The 11,595-nt window shown below is 45.5% G+C and overlaps 2 protein-coding genes across 3 annotated transcripts; both read left to right on the forward strand.

Moving 5' to 3' along the window:
• Positions 1 to 1,848: 1,848 nt before the first annotated feature.
• Positions 1,849 to 6,523, forward strand: LOC125133304 (vomeronasal type-1 receptor 1-like). Its single transcript, XM_047791412.1, is given in 4 exon segments — positions 1,849 to 2,095; positions 2,944 to 3,049; positions 3,051 to 3,270; positions 6,425 to 6,523. Coding segments are annotated over 4 exon segments (672 nt in total).
• LOC125133837 (zinc finger protein 211-like) lies at positions 6,475 to 11,574 on the forward strand. 2 transcript variants are annotated; one of them, XM_047792430.1, is made up of 2 exons: positions 6,475 to 6,809; positions 10,192 to 11,574. In XM_047792430.1, the coding sequence occupies exon 2, from the start codon at positions 10,523 to 10,525 to the stop codon at positions 11,537 to 11,539; it is 1,017 nt and encodes a 338-aa protein (XP_047648386.1). In that variant the 5' UTR covers positions 6,475 to 6,809; positions 10,192 to 10,522; the 3' UTR covers positions 11,540 to 11,574. The 2 variants fall into 2 exon arrangements, with proteins under 2 accessions (XP_047648386.1, XP_047648387.1); XM_047792431.1 differs by having other exon boundaries at positions 10,192 to 10,515.
• Positions 11,575 to 11,595: the final 21 nt, after the last annotated feature.

Genomic DNA, 11,595 nt, shown 5'->3' on the forward strand with positions numbered 1-11,595 from the left:
ACATTGTAAATCAACCACATTTTAATAAAAAATTTTAGAAAAATTTAAAATGCAGCTGAAACACTGCGATTTTTATGGATATAGTATAACTTTATTACATTGTGAGATTTATATATTTGGTTTACTTTTGTGATTAAATTTTTAATTTTTATTATTTTTTAAAATCTTTCTAGGACCACACCCATGACACATGGAGGTTCCCAGGCTAGGGGTCGAACGGGAGCTGCACCTGCCAGCCTACACCACAGCCACAGCAATAGGGGATCTGAATCATGTCTGCGACCTACACCACAGCTCACCCCATCGCCAGATCGTTAACCCACTGAGCAAAGCCAAGGATCCAACCTGTGTCCTCATGGATGCTAGTCAACTTGTTTCTGCTGAGCCACGATGGGAATGCTTGTGATTAAATTTGATTGTTTTAATTATGTTATTATATAATGTTGTTTGATAAATATGTAAAATATTTATGTTTGCCCGAAAGTGAAAACTATAACTGAGGTAAGTTAATTCAGACATTTCCAGGTGCTATTCTTGTTGCTCTACTATGGTTCATCTCTGCCTCTCTCTGTCATCATTCATTGAAACTTATAGGTCACTCTGTAACAGTTTTTTTTAATTTTTATTTAAAAAGGTTTATCATTTATTTGTCTTTTTGGGGCTGTGCCCTGCGTATATGGAAGTTCCCAGGCTAGGGGTTGAATTGGAGCTGTAGAAGCCGGCCAACCCTACAGCCACAGCAGCAAATGATCCAAGCCACATCTGGTACCTACACCAAGCTCACAGCAATGCGGGATCCTTAACCCATTGAGTGAGGCCATGGATCGAACCTGAGTCCTCATGTATACTAGTTGTGTTTGTTACTGCTGAGCCACGATGGGAACTCCCATTTTGTAACAGTTTTTAATTGTATTTGTAGATGTTTATAATATAACAGATAGGTAGAGGGATAATGTGTATTTGCTTATTTATATTCTTATTCCTTCCCAAAAAGAAGAATAATTGAAGAATACTAAACACCCTTTGACCCACCTGACTCTTCTCACATAAGAATATATCCTTGGAGTTCCTGTCATGGCGCAGCAGAAACGAATCCGACTAGGGACCACGAGGTTGTGGGTTTGATCCCTGGCCTGGCTCAGTGGGTTAAGGATCTGGTGTTGCTGTGGCTGTGGTGTAGGCGGGCAGCTGTAGCTCCGATTAGACTCCTAGCCCGGGAACCTCCATATGCCGCAGATGCGGCACTAAAAAGTGGAAAAAAAAAAAAGAAGAATATATCCTAAAGTAACTTCATACATGGATGAAGATGGTCTTCATTCAGTTCATAGCTGCAGGAGAATATGTGAATGCTGCATTGTTTATTCAAAATCTTCCAGCAAATGAACACGTTGCTTGATTATATAATAAGTGGTTTTTTGCCACACCTGTGGCGTATGGAAGTTCCCAGGCCAATGATCAAATCCAAACTGCAGCTGCAATCTACCCCACAGCTGTGGCAACACTGAATCCTTACACTGCATCCTTAAACATGTACTTTTTTGGTTTTTGGCCTTGGCTTGATGTGGGATCTTAGTTCCCAGAGCAGGGTCTGAACTCAGGCCACAGTGGTGAAAAAACTGAGGCATAACCACTGCTCCATCAGGAAACTCCAGCAACATACTCGTAAAATCCACTCCAAGTACGAAAATGTGTTAGCAATAGAGGAAATCATGTATTATGTTCAGCAGTAGATAGAGCTGAGCCGAAGAAGGTGGCATATTTTTGTTCATTAATCTTCCTAGAATTATTCTGTCTCAAATTAAAATCGATGTCTGCCAGATATGAAGTGAAGGGCAGGCGAACCTGGAGATGGAAATTCTCTTCCTCACTCAGACGGGAGCTGGAATTCTGGGAAACTCCTCCCTCCTTTGTCTTTACAACCTCACTTTGTTGACCGGATCCAAGACGAGACCCACAGATCAGATAGCCAACCAACTTGCCTAAGCCAGCGTCTTGGTTCTCTTCTCCAGAGGGATCCCACAGACAACGGCAGCTTTTGGAATGAAATATTTCCCAGATGAGGCTGGATGTAAACTTGTCTTCTGTGGCCAGAGGGGTTTCGATCAGCACAACCTGCCTTCTTTTTTTTTTTTTTTTTGTCTTTTTGCTATTTCTTTGGGCCGCTCCCGCGGCATATGGAGGTTCCCAGGCTAGGGGTCGAATCGGAGCTGTAGCCACTGGCCTACGCCAGAGCCACAGCAACACAGGATCCGAGCCGCGTCTGCAACCTACACCACAGCTCACGGCAACGCCGGATGGTTAACCCACTGAGCAAGAGCAGGGACCGAACCTGCAACCTCATGGTTCCTAGTCGGATTCGTTCACCACTGCGCCAAGACAGGAACTCCACAACCTGCCTTCTGAGTGGCTTCCAGGCCCTTAAGTTTTGTTCCAGAAACTCTTGGTGGATAGACTTCAGAATTCAATGTCCAGGAGTTCCCGTCGTGGCGCAGTGGTTAATGAATCCGACTAGGAACCATGAGGTTGAGGGTTCGGTCCCTGCCCTTGCTCAGTGGGTTAACGATCCGTCGTTGCCGTGAACTGTGGTGTAGGTTGCAGACGCGGCTCGGATCCCGCGTTGCTGTGGCTCTGGCGTAGGCCGGTGGCTACAGCTCCGATTCGACCCCTAGCCTGGGAACCTCCATATGCCGCGGGAGCGGCCCAAGAAATAGCAACAACAACAACAACAAAAAAGAGAAAAGACAAAAAAAAAAAAAAGAATTCAATGTCCAAAGTCCATTGGCTTCTGTAGTTTTCTTTTCTGGATCCTACAACTCGTGGTAAATGTCTGCGTTCCTATTAGAATAACTGGCCCAAGAAGTGGCAAAAACATAAGTGTTAAGACTTATTATGGGTACTGTTCCTCACTCACACCAGACAAATTCATCTGCTTATCACGTGTAGTTGTGCTGTTTTTGGTTGATGTTGTATGTTTGGGCTGTGTGATATGGACTCATGGGTACATGCTCTTTGTCCTGCACAGGCACAAGCAAAAAGTCCAACACATTCACAGGAAGACTTTCCCCCAGACCTTCCCACGAGGCCAGAGCTACATGCACCACCCTGATCCTGGTGAGCCGCTTTGTCTACTGTTATTGTACCTCTTCCATTTTGACTCTTTGCGTTAGTCTTATTGTGAATCCAAACCAGTGGCTGAGGGTTATCTCTGTGCTACTAGCATCATGTTTCTCTGCTTTCAGCCCCTTTGTGCTCCTCGGCAGTGACTCCCGTGTCTCTCACTTCTTCCTTGATTTCTGCACCAGAAAAACAGTTTCTTCATCGTCTAGCTCAACAGTTACACTTCTTTTGATTTCTGCAGTTGATATTAATAATCGATCAATTATCAATTTGCATTTTTAATTATTTAAACTAGATGGTTTTCGGTCCAAATTATTCTGCTAGAATTTGTGATATAATGGTGAATAAGAATAACTCCTTTTTTTTTTTTGTCTTTTTGCTATTTCTTGGGCCACTCCCTCGGCATATGGAGATTCCCAGGATAGGGGTCTAATCGGAGCTGTAGCCACTGGCCTACACCGGAGCCACAGCAACGCGGGATCCGAGCCGAGTCTGCAACCTACACCCCAGCTCACGGCAATGCCAGATCCTTAACCCGCTGAGCAAGGCCAGGGACCGAACCCGCAACCTCATGGTTCCTAGTAGGATTTGTTAACCATTGAGCCACGATGGGAACTCCAAATAACTCCTTTTATTTCTGACAAAGAAAAAACTTTATTGGGTAGAGGCACCCAGGTAAAGAACAGCAGTGCAATGAACCCAGGAGAACTGCTCTGTTGCGTGGCTTTACAGTCTCAGGTTTTATGGGAATGGTGTTCGTTTCTCGATTGTCTCTGGCCACTTGCCTTTCTTGGCCCATATTTGGTCTGGCTCAGGGGTCTTCTTTGCGGCATATGCACCTATCAGACAAGATGAAGTACAGCGCCAGGGATTCTGAGAGGCTTTTTTGGGGGTGCCCAAGGTGTGTGGAAGTTCTCAAGCCAGGGATCAATTCTACACCACAGGAGTGACAACGCTGGATCTTGAACAGCCAGGGCAACAGAACTCCAAGAACAACTCTTATTAAGTGAGCAAATAACAGATCTATACCCAAATTATGAATTCCCTTTTACTAACCAAACTGAAAAATGGTATAGGAATATGTGTGTGTGTGTGTGTGTGTGTGAATGCACAGGCAAACACAAAGATTCATTCATGTTCAGACAGAATTCCAAAAAGTTACCAGGTGTAAACAGTGCTTTGATCAAGGAGAAAGAATGACCAAGACTTTTAACTCTGTTAAACAAGAAACAACTGGAGTTCCTGTCATGGCTCAGTGGTTAACGAATCCGACTAGGAACCATGAGGTTGCGGGTTCGATCCCTGGCCTTGGGTCAGTGGGTTAAGGTTCCAGCATTGCCGGGAGCTGTGGTGTAGGTGGCAGATGCGGCTCAGATCCCTCTTGCTGTGGCTCGGGCGTAGGCCGGTGGCTACAGCTCTGACTGGACCCCTAGCCTGGGAACCTCCATATGCCATGGGTGTGGCCCTAGAAAAGACAAAAAGACAGAAAAAAACCCAAAAAACAAAAAACCAGGCTCTAAGTGGAGTCACCTGTGTTAAAACCAAGACTTAATACCTAATATAAATGCAGTTACAACCTTTTCCAGAAATGTAATCCTCAGTGGTCAGCGAGGAATTTTCTGGTCAGTTCCAAGGGGACAATCTGTCACGTGGTCTCTCTCTACACCTCAAAGGAAGACGAAATAGAGCCTTTTTCTCCAAAGGGAGAGGACTTTATGAGAAATAATCATTTTTTCTGTTTATGATTTTTTTGTGGTACCTTTAAAACTTTCCCTTTCTGTAGCTTTTGGGGCTCCTCTCTATTTGCTAGGTGGGATGCTGCCAGATTCATGAATCACTCAATAAAGCCACATAGATATTTAAAATGTACTCAGTTGAATTTTTTTTTGTTTAAGGCTGCACTTGGGACATATGCTATAACCAATTCTTTAACCAACTGCACTGGACAGGGGATCAAAATTGCACCTTATCCAACCTGAGCCACTCCAGTCGTGCACTACATCACAGCAGGAACTCTTGAATTTTGTTTTGCAACAACTATTTTAAAATTGTTGAGGAGTTCCCGTCCTGGCTCAGCGGTAATGAACCCGACTGTTATCCATGAGGACTCGGGTTTCATCCCTGGCCTTAAGTGCGTTAGGGATACAGCGTTGCTATTAGGTGTAGCGTAGGTCAGATCCCACATTGCTGGGGCTGTGGTATATGCAGGCAGCTATGGCTCCAATTCAACACCTAGCATGGGAACTTCCATAGGCCTCGCATGCGGCCCTAAAAAGACAAAACAAAAAACAACAAAAAAAGTACAGAGAGTAATACTCTTTAATAAACACGAGCTAATGTGATTTTTATACACTAAAAACATCAATTGTATATTATAAAGTGGAACGTGCATGTACAAAGAGTTTTGATTTTTAGATACAATAATTTTGTGTTTAACGGATATGACGGTGTCTCTTACTGAACTGGCGACAATCACTGACTTACGTGAACAAGCACAGACCGCACCAGGCCCATCTCCTTCGGAGCTGCCTAATATGCCTCATCTCAGTAGTCCATTAGAGCCAAGACGGCTTTTTTTTTTTTTTAACTTTATTGGTTTTTCTTATTGTTGTTTTTTTCTGTGTGTGTGTGTGTGTGTGTGTCTTTTTTGCCTTTTCTGGGGCCGCACCCACCGCACATGGAGGTTCCCAGGCTAGGGGTCTAATCGGAGCTATAGCTGCCAAGCCTATGCCAGAGCCACAGCAACGCGGGATCCGAGCCACGTCTGCGACCTACACCTCAGCTCATGGCAACGCCGGATCCTTAACCCACTGAGCAAGGCCAGGGATCAAACCCGTGACCTCGTGGTTCCTAGTTGGATTCATTAACCACTGAGCCACGACGGGAACTCCAAGATGGCTTTTTTTAAGTTAAAACCTACTAAAAGTTACAAAAGTCACTTTAATGCTTCCATTGCCGTGCATTTGAAGAGCAATAAGATAATGTATAATCTCATGCATCTAGAGCAGCGGATGTTCACTAGAGAAGGCTTCGCGGAATGTGAATTAACGTGTAAATAATTCAGACATCAATAGCTTTGACGGCCTTTAAATGGCCTTCCCCACTTGAAGAGTAAGTTAAGTTTCTCCCCGACCTAAAATAAGGAGGTCAGTTCAGGGAAATCACAGGGGACAGCAGGACTCTTTCCAGCAAAAGCGCCCGCCTACCGGACTGTAAAGCGGACCAAACTCCACAACCCATAATGCGAGGCGTTGAGCGGCAGCGAAGGCCACCCAATGAGTACTCAGACGCTTGGCATTTCCGGAAGGGTGACGGGCGAAGGCGGGACTTCCGGCGTTTTCGAGGCGGTCACTTTGGCGGTTTGCTGGGACTGAAGGCCGTTACCGCAGGCTGGGGATGGAAGTAACAGACGGTGATGGCACAATGAAAGGCTTTGTCCAGTGAACAGAGGCACTTTTAGGGTCGGGGACATCGCCGCATGCGAGGCCGGCGGGAGACAGCGGCGTCGGGGCCTCTCGCGACGCTCGGCTGTCCCCTCTCCGCCCCGCCCAGTGGGTCCGGGGGCGGCGGCCGCGCTGAGGGACCCGCCCCCGGGGAAACGCTCGTGCTCGGGCCTCCCAGCCCTCACCCGCCAGACACCGAGGCCCCGAGCGCGGGGCGCCTGCTCGCGTGCCTGCAGCCGGTCCAGGACGGTGAGGCGGTGGTGGGCGGCAGCCGTTGCAGGCGGAGGGACCGGCGGGTGCAGAGGCTTGGAGGTCGGGCCGAGCCTGGAGGGTTGGCGGAACCCGGGGTCCATGTTGCTTCTGCAAGGGACGGAGTTTGCGGAGAGTGGCCCATGTGGTGCCAGGCCGAGGAGTTGACCCTCCCTTCCCCTCTCCGCCCCGCCCAGTGGGTCCGGGGGCGGCGGCCGCGCTGAGGGACCCGCCCCCGGGGAAACGCTCGTGCTCGGGCCTCCCAGCCCTCACCCGCCAGACACCAGATCCGACCTGCATCTGCGACCTACACCACAGCTCACAGCATCGTCGGATGCTTAACCCACTGAGTGAGGCTAAGGATTGAAGCTGCATCCTCATGGATGCTAGTCAGGTTCAAAAACCGCTGAGCCACAAGGGCAACTCCAGCAATATTTTACACTTTTTATTGTACAAGTCTTATTTCCTTGGTTAAGTTTATCTTAAGTATTTTATTTATTTTTACTTTTTTATTTTTTGGTCTTTTTTGCCATTTCTTGGGCCGTTCCCACAGCATATGGAGTTTCCCAGGCTAGGGGTCTAATCGGAGCTATAGCCATCGGCCTACGCCAGAGCCACAGCAACGCGGGATCCGAGCCATGTCTGGGACCTACACCACAGCTCACGGCAACGCCGGATCCTTAACCCACTGAGCAAGGCCAGGGATTGAACCCGCAACCTCACAGTTCCTAGTCGGATTTGTTAACCACTGTGCCACGACGGGAACTCCAAGTATTTTATTTTTTTTGACAGATACTTTTATCATGAAATTCTTTTCTTTGTTTCTTGCTCGGATTATTCATTGTTTAGTTTATAGAAATTTTCCATCTTCTATTTATATCTTCCTCCTTGACTATATTCATTTATTCTAGCAGTTTTGTGGTGAAATCTTTAAGATTTTGGAGTTTCTATTGTGGCTCAGGGGTAATGAACCTGACTAGTATCCATGAGGGTGTGGGTTCGATCTCTGGCCTCACTCATTGGGTTAAGGACCCGGTGTTGCCATGAACTGTCGTGTAGGTCACAAATGCAGCTGAGATCTTGTGTGGCTGCGGCGTAGGCCAACAGCTGCAGCTCCAATTTGACCCCTAGCCTGGGAACTTCCATATGCCACAGGTGCAGCCCTAAAAAGAAAAAAAAAAAAAAAACAATTGAAAAGAATTCATGAGCTGTGGTGATTTCACTTCGTTTCTCTTTTGGATGCCCTTTATTTATTTGTCTTTCTTGCCTAATTGCCCTGGTAGAAGTTCCAATACTATGTTGAATAGTAGCAGTGGAAGCTGTCATGCTTTTCTTCTTACTGATCTTGGAGGAATAGTTTTCAGTCTTTCACTATTGAGTATAATATTTGCTGTGGTTTTTAAATTTTTCTTGCTTTATGTTAACCTGTTTAACGTTTGTTGATAAGTATTTTCATCATGGAATGGTTTCTGCGCATTGATTGATGTGTTGTTTTTTTTCCTCATTTTGTTAAAGTGACATATTACATTGATCAGATTTTGTATGTTGAACCATCCTGGCATTTTAAAAATAAGTCCCAATTGTTTGTGGTGTATAATCTCTTTACTATACTGCTGAATACAGTTTGCTAGTATTGTGTTGATTAATTTTTCACCAGTAATCATCATATGTGTTGGCCTGCAGATGTCATTTCTTGTAGTATCTTTATCTGTTTTTCAATATTGGGATAACGACAAGAGCTCCATTTAATCTAATTAAAGCAATTTAGCATTGCATAGTTGTTACATCGCGTTGATTCTACCAGTGTAGTTATTGCCCAGTGGGGAAACGCCTGGTTTTACTACTCTGCCATCTTTGTTCTAGCTGTGCCCATTAATTGGTACTTTTTGTAATATTTTTAAAATGTTCCTAAAAAATAAAATAAAATAAAAAAAAACATTCCTGAGGGTTCCCAGTGTGGCTCAGCAGTAACAGACCCTACTAGTAGCCAATAGGATGGGCGATCCATCTCTGGCCTCCCTCAGTGGGTCAAGAATTCAGCGTTGCTGTCAACTGTGATGTAAGTTGCAGATGCAACTCGGATCTGGCGTTGTTGTGGCTGTGGTATAGGTCAGCAGCTACAGCTCCAATTAGATCCCCAGCCTGGGAACTTTGATATGATGAGGTTACAGCCCTATAAAGACAATAACAATAACAATAGTGATAATAAAATAACTTTCTTGTGTTATCTCATATGCTGCGTTGTCTAGGCCAGTATTGGATACTGAGCTGTCCTATTCTTCTCTTAGGAATTGAATCATCCGTCTCATGCAGTAGTAGCTCAGCTAGGACTAGAGGAAGAATATCCTGTTCTTCCCAGAATGGACATGACTTCAGGGCCTGGTTGAAATCATATGAAGAACCTGTCCTGTTTTACTAGTATTTTGGTGATGCCATCGACATTTGGTGATGCCAATACCAGTCCTGTTTTACTGGTATTTTGGTGATGCCATTGCCAGTGGCCACACCCCACTTCAGTCTTTCTCCTTTCTTGACACTTTGCCAACTTGTCATTTCTACTAGTTATTTGTATTCTGACTCCTGCTGAGACCTACTCCTCACCTCTCTGGACTGCTTATCTCACTCGTCCTCACACTGTTCCCACCTCACTGCTTTCCAGTTTTGTAATGTCCTAAAGTGTGCACATGTCATCAGTCCTTAAATACCACTTACCACCTTTTCAGTCAGATTCTTCTGGATCTGAACTAGACTTCTGCGCAACATCACATGTCATCAGCAGTTAAAATCCTACTAAAAGCCATTGACAGAAGATGGAGCTATAGAACATACTTTTCTCCCTGGGCCACACCCTTTCCTAGTGTCCTGTGGCAGGTGAGACCTGCACCATTCTGTGATCTTAAGGACCCAGGAAGAACAGCAGTTGCTTCCTCAAGCTAACCCCAACTCTCTTCCTTTTGTGTGTGTGTGTGTGCGCGTGTGTGTTTAAGGCTGCACCCGTAGCACATGGAGGTTCCCAGGCTAGGGGTTGAATTGGAGCTGCAGCTGCCCAGCCTGTGCCACAGCTGCAGCAAGGCGAGATCTAAGCCACACCTGCAGCCTACACCATAACTCACTGCAATGCCGGATCCTTAACCCACTGAGCAAGGCTAGGGATTGAACCTGCATCCTCATGGACAGTAGTCAGATTCATATCCGGTGAGCCACGACGGGAACTCCCCAACTCTGTTTTCCTGAGAACTCTTTCCTGGACTGATTCTTTCATGTGTTGAATTACATTCACGTTTTACAAATGTGAATTTGTAAAAAAAAAAAAAAAAAAATTACGTTTTGTCCCCTCCCAAGAACATTAACATATATTTCACCATCACTTCTTTGCTTTCAGGTTGTTGGCCTGGAACGGAAGATAAGGAAGCATCTTCTGAACAGAGCATTTCTGTAGGAGTATCACAGATCAGGACCATCAAGGCAGATTCATCTCCCCAGAAGGCCCAGGCCTTTGAGATGTGTGGCCCACTCCTGAGAGATATCTTGCACTTGCCTGAACTTGGCATCAGAATTTCCCTGCCAAGCTTCAGCAGTACCAGAGACAGCACTTTAGAGAGATACCCTTCAGAAGTTCTGTGCACAGAGCCTTGTTGGTAAAGAGCTGCACAACGCATGTGTCAGGGAGACCCTTTTCCTGTGGGGAGATTGGCAACGACTTCTTAGCCAGCATGGAATTCTTCCATCAACCAGTGACTCACACTGAAGAGACAAAGGACAGTAATGAGACAGCCTCTCCCACCGTGAGGCTGCCTTTCACGGTGGGAGAAGGCAATGAAGCCTTCAGCTACGCAGAAACACTAGTTGAGGACCAAAGACTCCTCACTAGAGAAGTGCTTTATGAGTGCAGCAAATGTGGAAAAGCCTGTAGCCGAAGATGTAACCTCATTCAGTACCAGAAAGTCCACACTGGAGAAAGACCTTATGAGTGTCATGAATGTGGGAAATCTTCTAGCCAAAGCTATAGCCTTAATAGCCATTGGAAAGTTCATACTGGAGAAAAAGCTTATGAATACAGGGAATGTGAAAAATCTTTTACTCAAAGATCCAACCTCATACATCATCAGAAAGGTCAACCTGGAGAAAGGCTTTATCAGCGTGGTGATTGTGGAAAATCCTTCAGCCGAAGCTCCATGCTCATTCACCACAGGAGACTTCATACTGGAGAAAGGCCTTATGAGTGCAGTAAATGTGGGAAATCCTTTAAGCAAAGCTCCAGTCTCAGTTCACATCGAAAAGTCCACACAGGAGAAAGGCCTTATAAGTGTAGAGAATGTGGAAAATCATTTAGCTGCAAACCTCACCTCATTATCTACCTGAGAGTTCATACTGGAGAAAAGCCTTATGAATGTCAAGAGTGTGAAAAATCCTTTAGCTGCAAATCGAACCTCATTGATCACCTAAGAGGTCACCCTGGAGAAAGGCCTTATGATTGTGGAGAGTGTGGGAAATCCTTTAGTCAAAGATCCATCCTCCTTCAACATCAGAGAATGCATAGTGGAGAAAGGCCTTATGATTGTGGAGAGTGTGGGAAATCCTTTAGTCAAAGATCCATCTTCCTTCAACATCAGAAAATTCATAGTGGAGAAAGGCCTTATGGCTGCAAAGACTGTGGGAAGTCTTTCAGCCGAAAGTTCAGCCTCATTTACCACTGGAGCATTCACAGTGGGGAACGACCTCATCAGTGAAGAGTGTGGAAAATCACTTAGCTGCAAATCTAACGTGTTGTTAAACACCTGAGAGT

This window comes from Phacochoerus africanus, chromosome 8, assembly GCF_016906955.1.
Source record: "Phacochoerus africanus isolate WHEZ1 chromosome 8, ROS_Pafr_v1, whole genome shotgun sequence".
Taxonomy (NCBI): Eukaryota; Metazoa; Chordata; class Mammalia; order Artiodactyla; family Suidae; genus Phacochoerus; species Phacochoerus africanus.